This window comes from Psittacula echo (genome assembly GCF_963264785.1).
Source record: "Psittacula echo genome assembly, chromosome: 3".
Taxonomy (NCBI): domain Eukaryota; kingdom Metazoa; phylum Chordata; class Aves; order Psittaciformes; family Psittacidae; genus Psittacula; species Psittacula echo.
In genome coordinates, this window is record NC_137736.1 from 98,204,342 (window position 1) to 98,216,369 (window position 12,028).

The 12,028-nt window shown below is 34.7% G+C and overlaps 1 protein-coding gene across 4 annotated transcripts in view; it reads left to right on the forward strand.

Moving 5' to 3' along the window:
• LRCH1 (leucine rich repeats and calponin homology domain containing 1) overlaps positions 1-12,028 on the forward strand; it is a 123,634-nt gene that overhangs the window by 71,198 nt on the left and 40,408 nt on the right. For 3 of the 4 annotated variants that reach the window (XM_080612862.1, XM_080612864.1, XM_080612865.1), the window contains 7 exons: positions 339-475; positions 986-1,113; positions 3,124-3,208; positions 7,165-7,270; positions 8,461-8,573; positions 10,262-10,329; positions 11,336-11,422. In XM_080612862.1, coding sequence (XP_080468988.1) covers positions 339-475; positions 986-1,113; positions 3,124-3,208; positions 7,165-7,270; positions 8,461-8,573; positions 10,262-10,329; positions 11,336-11,422 — 724 coding nt within the window. The remainder of the gene's footprint in view (positions 1-338; positions 476-985; positions 1,114-3,123; positions 3,209-7,164; positions 7,271-8,460; positions 8,574-10,261; positions 10,330-11,335; positions 11,423-12,028) is intronic. The other variant, XM_080612863.1, reaches the window with a different exon arrangement.

Below are 12,028 nucleotides of genomic sequence, written 5' to 3' on the forward strand. Positions count from 1 at the left end.
TTTTAAATGAATTATCTTTATTATTCTAGGCACCTTTTAAGTTGCATGAGTACTTACCTGTGAATGCAGGGTGCGAACTGTCAGCTGAGCCTCAGGAATAAAATAAATTCAATAAATTCAATAAAATTCAAAGTATTTATTTTAAAATTTATCATCGCTTGTATAACAGTAACACTCTTTCCCTTCCTCGTAATAAAGTAAATGTTGATGTCTGCCTGCATTTGTATTATTTTGTGAATGCAAAAGAAGGTTTCTTGAAAATATTATTTTATGACAAAAATAAAAGAATAAATACAGATATTACACCTTCTGTCTTTTTTTTTTTTTGTTACTTTTAGAACTTGTACAGCTTCCCTTAGTAAAGTTTGACTTTTCCTGCAATAAAGTGCTTGTGATTCCAATATGCTTTAGAAAGATGGTGCAGTTACAAGTATTACTGCTTGAGAATAATCCTTTGCAGTCTCCACCAGCACAAGTAAGTAATACCTATAATTTAATTTGAGCCTTAATATTGGGTGCAGTTACAGAAACATAATTTAAAAATGCAGGTGAAATGCATCATGAAGATGCTTGGGCGCTAGTGAAAACCATGTCACTAAGTAGAAAGGACATGATAAATTCATTATTGACATTTTGGAAAATGATTATTCAATTTACAGTTAGTAATAGGCCATATGATACATTTTGCAATTCTTTTTGAGTGTAAAGTTCACTTGGATTTTTTTTTTTTTTTGTACATTCTTTTCATGTTTTTTGTCTTACTTTCTGAGGGCATTTACATTAGTATGCACAGATAATTGATTGGGTAATTGAAGTAGCTCTTAGTAATGAAAAAAAAAAAATCCATTTTCCTTTACATGATATCTATTGTGACGATATGAACTGGTTTTCAGGGAGTTTTACACCAAGTGACATTTGGAATAAGTTATTTCTTTCATTTGAGTTATAAATTTAGGTTGTTTTGGTTTTGTTTGTTGTCTAACAGATTTGTACAAAGGGTAAGGTGCATATATTCAAATATCTGACTGTACAGGCCTGTCAGATTAAAACAGCAGACTCACTGTATCTTAATGCCATAGAACAACAGCATTTGCCACAACCTGTGGAAGAGAGGTATGTATGAAAATCTCACTTAGTTTTTTTTCATGTAACACTTATAAATAAAGTGAAAAAAATACTTTTATATCTTTAGCTGCCAGAGTTTTATTTGTTTAGGTGCTATTTGGAATGCACTTTTTTTAACAGAGATTTATTTTGCTGTGATATAGTTTATTCTGTGAATTACCTATAAGAGTTTATAACAAAATATTTTTAACAATCAGTTCTGATTAAAGTTAGCAGCACATTAGGAAATTGCTTAGAAGTGAACCTTAGTTTAAATCTAACCTCTTACTCATTGTTTACTGGAATATATTCAAAGTAATTCAGGTGTATCACTAGGTGTTGGAAATTTCTTGTAAATCTATTAGCACATTAAGTTTTATTTTCCTGTGTTGTTTTGTGATTTATATGACACACAGTTGTTTCGAGCACTTTTACTCATCCAGAGGCTTATCCATCCGTCAAAGGGAACTGCATGAATGTTGAGACCCTTTTAAAATGAAATGTGATAATTTGCTAGCAATGTAAAAGGCAAAAATCTTGAATGTCCTGCACCAAATATCTAGAAAATGTCATCTTGTGTTGTGGTTTAAGGACAGAAACTAGATTTGAAAGAATTCCTTTCTATGAGAATCTCCATAGCTAATTGGAAACCAGCTTTTAGCCAGCTCTGTCTTTGCTAACGTGGGAAGTCTAATGTAACCAATCAGAGAAAGAATGATCATGCTTTTTTTTTTTTTTTTTTTTTTTTTTTTTTTGAGAGAAAACAAAATGTTGATGTAAATAAAAATAGTTATCTTGCTGCCAAAACCCAGGGGAAGAAAAGAAAGAAAAAAGAATTGTTATGGAATCTCCCTCTCAGTCATCTAGATCAGATTTCAAGTGTTTTCCTCCATGTATGTTTGAAGGCACCTCTGTGAAGTTCTATCAGATAAATACCAAAGTTAGGAAGAATCCAGGTTGAAGAGTAAGTTTTTCCATTTGGGAAACACCAGTGGGTTTTCTGTTTTGTTCTTTTAGTACACAAGAAAATTGACAGGAATGTCATGTCCTGTAGTCCTGTATGACATTTTTTTTGTACACGATCATACAGGTTAGGGTAAGGGGTTATATACCAGTTGGTAGCTAACCACCTAATGCTCTATCACATAATAATTGCCAAGTCTTTTACTTTAGAGAATAACTTCACACATCTGAAATAAAAACATAACATAGTTAGGATTTCCATAGGCAGTTTCTACAAAAAATTCCTTGGCAGTTACTGATGAGAGATAAGGTAAGATTAGGACTAATCAAACACCTTATTTATGTAAAGGATGATAAAGTTCTTTGTTTAAATTGCTACGTCAATTTGAATTCAGGACTTAAGCTTTCAGGATTGCAAATGAGGGGATAATAAAGCTATTTAAAAATACAAAGTTAGTTAATGAGAGTATTTAATCTACTAGTGTACTTTAAGATGAGTAGAGGTCATATTAGGTAATGAAACCAGAAGAGAGAGCAGCAGCTGCCATTGTTAGTGTAATTTTCTAAAAACCTGAATTTCAAACTCTATTTTAAAGCACTAAAAGGAGGTTTCTGTGTTAATAATTACTTCAAGCCACAGGGAGATAGCAGTTCAATTTTTAATGCATCAGTGGTTATAATTATATTAGTTGACTACAGTTTGAGTTCAACTAGTTTAGTTGCTTATCCCACGGCTAAATGACTTCAGTTGGACTCTTGAGCTACTTTGGTAGCAACTAAGCACTTTTACTTAGTGTATAGACAAAAGCAAGCGTTATAGCAGATTTCTGTGATTTTCATTAATCCTGAGGCTAACCAGAGATTCTATCTGATCAATTTTCCTATCACCAGACTTCAAATTTGTAGTTTTTAACCATCCTAGGCTGCTTCACCCTTTCCTGTTAAGACTGGTTAGAATTTTGCTTTGTTTTAAATGAAACCAGGACAGAATTCTAATGGTAAATGCTACAATAGCTTTTTACTGATTTTATTTTATTTATTTTTGGTCATATCTAGCATTGATGACATCTATCCAAGTAAAAAGGACTCAGATTCAGGTGTTGGTAGTGATAATGGTGATAAACGTTTGTCAGCAACAGAGGTAAGTTGCATGAATTTCGTGTTCAACTGCCCTTCCAGCACCCTTATTTCGGCTATATTTTAATTTGGGTAACAATGTGGATACATTTTTGGCCATCAAAACTGTTGCAACCACATCCTTAGCATGAATTTCTTGTGAAGAAATGGCTAAAGCAAAAATGAGATTAGGGTATTTTTGTGTGTGTCTGTGTTTGTACGCTTTCTGGAGAGGGCAGTGCGATACTTGGTTTAAAATGATCAACAGTCTACCAGCAGACAAAATTCACGACAGTGTTTAGTTAATTTACATTATTTAGAGAATGAGGACCAAACCAGAATCCACATCTGTTTCCAACAAAGTAGTAGATAGAGGTTACATACCTGGCTTCTTCACATGTTTTCTCTCTGATGACATTTTCCTGTTACAAATTAACAGGAATTCAGCATACCCAGCCCTGGTATGTTCTGTGATGTGATTATGGTGGTTTGTTGTAGTGTGGAAACTTCATAAAAGAATGAGCTTCTTGCTCCTTAAAATAACTTTAGACTGATTCTTTGGTATTTCTCTCCTCCTTTGAGGAAAACGGATTGTGTGGCTTTTGGAACAAATGTGGAAAGAATCAAGCTTAGAGACTGAATTTGTAGTTACCTAAAAGCAAATTGAAAATGATTCCACTTACACATTGATTGGTCTTTCAAATACAAAAGTACTTAAACAAACAAACCCCACAGGGATTTCCAGATATTTGGGCAAGTTTCTTGCTAGATGGAAATGAAGTAGTATGATTTACAGGCAGACGTCTAATACTTTCCCTCTAATTGTATGAGTATGCAGTCCATTCAGAGATGCTTATGAACTGTTTTGCCGTTCTTACACTTCCTGAAGCTGAGTTAGCTTGTTAATGAAACTGTTCTTCCAGAACTTCCTCTTTAGCTATTAATAGCATTTTTAGAAAATAGATCATCTTTCCTGTAATCAAAATGTAGCAATCGGAATGCTGTAAAAAATACTTTAAAGACAACCAACATTGAACCAGTAAATCCTTACTAGCACAAAGATTTTCTTATATGAGAACTATTTGCTTATTCCATCCTGCCTGACTACTGTTCTACTATTAAGGAGAAAATAGCTGCTGTGATCAGTAATCCTAAATGTATTTAGTAGTAAATTCACCACTCTGTCTTCTGATGTGACTTTTAGTACCCATGTTACACATTAGAATTGTGCAAGAAATATTAACATGTTGTGAATAAGGATTCACATACATTGTTAGTTACAGTCAGAAGTCTACATTCTAAACAGTAGATAAATATTAAATTATCAGACATGAAGTAATCATTAAACACATTTTTGGACCTTTTTTTATAAAGACATCAGACAGAGGAGGGCCATGAAGATGCTTAGAGGGCTGTAGCACTTCTCCTATGAAGACAGGCTGGGGGGATTGGACTTGTTCAGTCTGGAAAAGAGAAGTCTCCAGAGAGACTTTAGAGCAGCTTCTAGTGCCTAAAGGACACCAAACTCTGGAGAGGGAAGTTTTGCAAGGGCACGTAGGGAGAGGACAAGGGAGAATGGTTTTAAACTGAAAGAGAAGAGATTTAGATTAGATATTAGGAAGCTCTCTGCTGTGAGGGGGATGGGACACTGAACTCTGATTGCCCTGTGAAGTTGTGGATGTCCCATCCCTGGCAGTATTCAAGGGCCAGGTTGGATGGGCTTTGAGTAACCTGGTCTCTAGTAGAAGGTGTCCCTGCCCATGACAGGGAGGGTTCAAACTAGAACTTTAAGGTCCCTTCCAACCCAAGCCATTCTCTTGATTCTATGAAATTATAGTTTAATCTGAAGGGCAGTGGCTGTTGGGTTTCAGCTATTTTACAGAAAATGCAACACAAATTTTGCATTTGTGTAACTTAAAAACAGGAATTTAAGTGACTCACTTGTTTAATTGCTACTGTATTTTTTAGGAAGCTTGCTAATTAGCTTGGGTCCATACACATAGGACATAGTACTTGAAGAAATTAACGATTTATGTGTTCCCGACTGGCTTGTTGGTAGGGTTGCTACAGGGTCAATTCTTCAGAGCTGTAGTCATCTTGGCATTTCAAATCAAAGATACCCTGTAATGTTACTGTTAAATTGATCATGGCAACTTGAAGGCAAATTCTGCTTTAAGGTAGTGTACCTTATTTTCAGATATAGTGTAGCATTTTGATTCATTTTCCACCTCCGTTTGGCCTTTTTTTTTCCACTTAAAATTCATTAAAACAAGAGGGTACTTGTTAAAATCCAGAAGGTGTCCCTGCTTTATTACCCATGAGAGTAACACATCGGAACCAGCAACAATTTATATAAAAATTCTGTGAAAATGCATCATCTGAATTCATTGTTGGAATAATGTTAAGTATTTTTGATTCTTGTATGTCTTGTTTCCTTCTGTTGCTAGCTGAAAAAATTAAACTCTGAAGAAAGATGTGAGATACAGTGTTTCACCTAAGAAGGAGCAATAGTTTCATATTACCATCGGCTGCTTTGGATAGTTTCTATTTCATAGTATACTGGCAGGAAACACCTTGAAAATCAATTTCAGAATTCTGTAGACCCTGAAAGTAAGAAATAGCCTGTTGAAAAAATGATTTTCTGTTTCCAAATTGAATGGCCAGTGGCTTTTTTTACACCAGCATTCCAAAATATTTTCTGAAAAACTGTTAGCGTTACTCTGCTGAGAAAAAAAAAAATCTTGCCAGTTTTAGTATTCAGAACTTGTAATAATGTAAGAACATTTTACTGTACTATTTTCTAATGATAGTTGCAAAATTAACAAAACATGACTCTTTGATCTAGAATAACCAAATTTAGTGCTTAAATGTCACATGAGATACAGCCTGAAAGGGAAGGAACTTCACTGTAACCTTGGTTGTCTGAGTGGGTTTATACCGTGCATGTGTCTCCCCTCTTTCCCCCACCTTTTTTTTAAGCTGTTGGATTGTCATTATTTCAGGTCTAAAACAACTGCTGACTTTTGTGCTTAGAATACTTGGAGTGGGGTTTGTGGGGTTTTTTTGGGGTTGTTTTTTTTTTTTTTTAGTTATTAGTTTATTTCATTTTAAAATAAAATTGATTTTAAAAATTATGTTAAAATTGACAAATAAGAACAGTTGTTATTCAATGTTAGTTCACTTCGTTATAAAGCTTCATCATTTTGATAAGTATTTGTCAAATACTTTAATATCCTTTTGAATTTTTTCTCTTTAAGCAGAATACAGCCAGTGAATTCATAGAGTTAATAATATGCAGATTATTCATAAAGAGGAAAATATATGGTGGTCCACATTTACAAAATGTGTGAAGTCCAGGGTAGTCTTGGCAAAAAGGAATAACCACGTATATCTGGGTACAGTTTTTTAAAAGCAAAGATTTGCTCTGTCCTTTATTACAAACCTTAACTTCACGATTTAAAAAAATATTTTCTCTGTGAAATATGAACATATAAAGGTAGGAAGAATGGCATAATTCTACTAGAAACTAGCCTACAAATGTAATCTTGCTTGCTTTTGGTAGTAAATTAACAAGCCGCATGGCAAAGTAGGGGAGAAGAATCTTGGAGGGAAAGAAAAAAAAGCTGTGGTACAAGGCTCAGTTTGTCTACAGACATTGGTGTCTAGAAGGAGCCTCTGTTTTCCACGGTCCCAGGAAAGCACACAAAGAGCAGCACAGTGCAGCCATACTACTGCAAGGAGAGAACTAGTGCAGTGAAGAAAGAAAATGAGGATAGGTGAATTGCTCTGTTTTGCAAGCCTCTTGTGAGGATATATTCAGCAGGACTACAGCTTTCTACAACAGGATTTTGGCATGTTAGATGCTCTGGTATCCTCTCTCATATTAGTTTGTCACTCTTTTAGTGAGCACTCTTACTAATATGTACATTTTTATCCCTCTTGATTTGAGCTGAAACTGGTGTTTCTCTTGTATCTTCTTAGCCATCTGATGAAGACACTATCAGCTTTAATGTACCAATGTCTGACATCGTGGAAGAAGATCATGTTGTAAAGGAAGATTCAAGTCACCATGCTATCTCAAGAAAAGGTTGGAATGTAAAGAAAGTGGAAATTAAATACAGAGAAATTCTGTCAATAATTCCATGTATAAGACTGTAAATTCAGTTGCAAAAATCACAGCCCAACTGGCATCAATCTCTCAGGAGTCTACAAGCAGTATCTTTAAATGAAATGTTTCATTCCCCGATATTTTCCTTTGGAAATTTCAGTGTTTAATTTTGCACTGGATAAATGTCTTATTAAATTGATTTTTCTTGCTGATATTCTAGTTGAAAAACAGGTGTTTTCATTACCCTATGTATTTAAATTTTTTATAATAAATGCCTACCTACCCCAAAGGCTTTGATCATGTATATATACAGTCATGTAAAATAGCAAAAAAAAAGTGTGCTACTTAGACCATTTTTAATGATACTGAATCAAGGTCCTTATAGTAATTTTCCATAGCAATTCCAATGAACATATTACACCTTGTCTCAGGAGTTAAGTTCTGGTTCTAACTGGGGGAAGAAAAGTGAGAGTTTATTTAAACCATGCTTCCCAAACAGTAGTATCAATGTGTAATAACTTATCAAATGGTAACTCTGTTTCTGAGTTAGCAATATACAAAAGCAGAGTCCATTTCTGTAGTTGGACTTAATACAAAGTGAGATGGTAAGAACATTACATCCTACAGTGTTTATTAGCAAACTGGAGAAGATAAGTTATAGGATCAGACTACTTAAAACAGGAGAAATTACTACTGCCTCATACTCCTGCAAATAAGAGTATGGCATTGGCTGTAAAGGCTCTGAATCATTTAGAATTCTGCAAAGAAACTCTTCGATTGTTACAGCATTGAAACTGAAATTGCATTAAACTGCAAGGCACTGGCTGGCACACCTGAATGTGTTGTAACACTCTGCAGCTGTCCAGCTGTGTCCTTGCACCAGTACTGGCAAGACACACTTGGTGTAGTTCAAAACTGACTCCATCGATGCTTGTTGTGGTGCTTCTGATTTATAACTATATGATCCCAGGGTACTGACTTATTACAAGTTTGAAATGAGTTAACATCACTTGGTCAAATGCAAAGATACTAACTTGTTTGAAGCTTTTAATATGCTTTGAATTTAGACTTTGATTGGTTTTGAGTTCTGTTACTCAGTACACTTAAATTGTGTTGAGTAACAAATGCTGAGCTGAACTAGAAATAATATTATCTTTTTTTATTGTTAGTGGAATTCCATCAAATATCTTCTCACTTGATTGTCAGTGATAAGTCAAGAGAAATAGAAGACCAGTTTGATGAATCAGATACTCTTACTACTGAATTTATGAGTTACATTAAGGCAAGTTTATGACAATTTTATTATTATAAAGTATTTTATTATAATTATGTAATAACTATATTATGTATATGCTTTATATTTTCCTGCCTCTTTCTTCTCACTTCATCATCTGATTTTCGGTAGTCAATCATTTGAAGACTAGTCTCTTGGGAATGTCCTCTATAATAACAAGATAATAGCATCTAAAATGTGTTGCAGACACTGGTTCCATAAAATACAACTTACTGTATTGAATTTCAGTATAAGGGTATTGCCAGAGTGAGCAGTTTAATTTCTTTTAATTTTGATATCTTCTTTAACATTATGATAGTTGATATCAGCAACTAATGAATTTAACAGGTAGTACATCCATTTTATTCTGAGGGCTTTGTACTTGGGTCGTTTTCTTTCTTGTGCAGATTTCCAAGTCTGTTGTGTTCTTTGGTATACATTAAGTCATATAATAGAATGTCTTTTGGGACAGTGGAGGGGGTCTTCTAGAATTGAAATTCTCGTTAACCAAAGCATACATAAAATCAGTACAGTGTGCAGTGCAGAAGAGGAGCTTAGGCTTAGAGGAGTTTGTAGTTTTTCAAATGCTAGTCCATAGTTATGCCCAGAAACCGAGGATCACCTTCTACAATAAGTGCTGTGTTTTTGTCATCTTGTATGTACCCTTCTTGTGGGAAAAATCACATACTTCATTCTTCTAAGGAGAAGAAAAAGAAGAAATAATGGCTTTATTCATTCTACTGAGGATTTGCACTGGAAAATGGGCCATCTTCGGGGAATGCTAGAGAAGCCAGTACACTCTTTAGTGACATGTGTAGCAGGGTTGGATAGCAGGGTGATGTGGCTGGTGGGACAAACACATGACTCAAAAGAGGATAAGCTTCTCTGTTTTCTGCTGATTGTTCTCTACTAGTACAAATGCACATCCATTTAGAGACCTTCTGTCTTCACTGACAGCTGAACTACTTCAGTGTTGCTGAGTATCTGAGATGAAAGAGAAAACAAAATTGCAAAACATCAAAAGGAGGCATAAACGAGTCACTTTTTCTGAAAAGTAGCACTTCATAGTCATGCCTTGGGTGGCATGGTTTAGTGTGGGGTGTCCCTGCCCATGGCAGGGGGGTTGGAACTAGATGATCTTAAGGTCCTTTCCAACCCTAACTATTCTATGATTCTATATAGCTGTCTGATTAATTTGAATTCTTGCATGCATATTTGTTTAAAAAACCCCGGCGAACATGGCTGTTAAAATTGTCAAGTAGGAATGCTGTTAATTATGGATGAAGTACGTAATGGCTACTGTTTGCATATTTGGAATTTCTTCGCTCTGTAAACAAACTTGGATGTGGTAGGAGGAGACTCAGGGTTTTGCTTAATTGAAGCATTGTTTGCATACACCAGAAAGCCATAAATAAAATCTGGGACATAGAATAAAGAATTCTCATGCTGCTTGACTTCTTTTACTGTTAAAGGAGAATAAAGGCTGTTGACCTCAATAAAATCTGAGCAGCGAATAGAAAATCTTGTAATCAGTATCTTAAAAGAGGTAGAGAGAGGAGTAGAGCAGAATTGTTGAGTTGCTTCAACTAGCCACCCTAAACTGTTAGATAAATTAGGTCAGTGCTGAATCTGAAAGCAATATTTATCTGCCTACTTAATTGCAGAGTTCAGTTCTCAATATCACTGTCTACTTGCAGAGTAGAGCAGCAGAGTGTGATGAATTGTTGAGAATAGAAGAGGACACACAATGGCACACAGACGAAATGTAAGTATTTTTTATGTGTCTATAAGTAATTAGCTGTGTTATGTACAAAGAACTGACATTTCCTTCTCAATTAATAACTTTGTAGACTTGGAGGAATGATAGAAGCACAGCCTTGCACTTCATGTGTGCTCAATGTTTTACACATTATTGCTGAATAGAGTGGATGTTATGTTAAAACTAATTAATTTGTATGCACCAGTAATGCTGTAATATTTTTACCTATGTAGAAACAATTTTTTTTAAGGAGGTATTTTGATATTTGGTCTGTTAATGGCTTTGGTAAAAGACGATTTTATAAAAACTTGTAATGTTTTTTTCTTTTTTTAAAAAATTAAGTGTAAAAAAATCCCTCAGTTGTCCGTCTTATTTTGTCATAATTTAACCCTGAAGCAATCATTAATTTATAGACATTAATTCAAGAGCAGAGCAACTGTGCAAGGCTTGTGCATCAGAAAAGGGGATTTAATATGACAGTGTGCTGTGAAGTTGTCATTCATCAGGACAGTGGAGTCCTATATGATTTAAAAATGAAAACTGAAGGAAGGGAAGAGTAAGTCCTTTCTGAAAGAGCCTTATTGGCAGAACTAACAGGAGATTTATAAGAATTATAAATATTGAAAAGCAAAAGAAAGCATGCTGGTCCATTAAAAGAATCATTGTATTTAGTAGTTATGTTAAAACAACACACACAGTGAGTGCAGTTAAGAGTCAAATATTGGTTCAATATCTTCAATTTTAGAAGTCAGTCTGTTTAATTGAATGCTGAATATGTAAGTTCACATTTATGTAGGTATGTATTAGGTTGGGGGGCTTTGTTAAAGATAAGGTGCTGGGGAGGTTTTTCAGGAGAAACTGCATAAATTCAGCGCATACTGGTGTGCAGAGAGGCTGTTTTTCCTCTTTATATTGTTTGCACGCCACTCCGAAGATACAAAGTGAAATTTAGGCTACCCTTGATAATTGCTGTTGTACCTCTTTTCTTGAATGCTTTTGTTTTCTGTTATAGAATAAGTTTATCAGAAGAGCAAACTATTGATATAGCAATGATAGAGCAACTAAGAGAAGCAGTAGATTTATTACAAGATCCCAACAGGTATGCTTACAATAGCTGATGTATTAATGTAATCTATTTAAAATCTTTGTGAATTAATTTAGAGTTCTTCTTTAACCAATAATTGAAAGTTCTCTGGAGTTCTGAAGTGCTTTGTTAGCACACCAGTGTTTTTCAGGAGGTGTATAGATAGTTAAGAAGGAAACTTGCGTTTTCTCTCTAGAATGCAGTGAGTACCTAGACATGATTTCCAATAAATTAAAAAGGATTTCAGGCATGAAAGAAACCTAAATTTTGAGGTGGAGACATCCGTTAGCCATTCATCTTGTGTACACTACTGTGATTTTTCTGAAGTTTTGTCTCAAATTGTCATGTTTCTTCTAGGGATTATACACTCCTCTACTTATTCATGTTTGGTTTATTTTTTGGGAATGGAGGTGGTCTTTTGGCCCAGCTTCATCCCAGCTCAGTGGAGGACATAAAGGAGGTGCCTGAATTAGTGGTGGAGTTTCTGTAGTCTCTCTCTGAAATCAAAAAGAGGAAGAGGCAGCTAGTGAAAATTATTTAGATTTTCCCTGACTACAGAAGGCGAGGTTTTATAATTTAGGTGCCTGTTTTAAGTGGTTGAAGTCAAGTGATATGACTCTG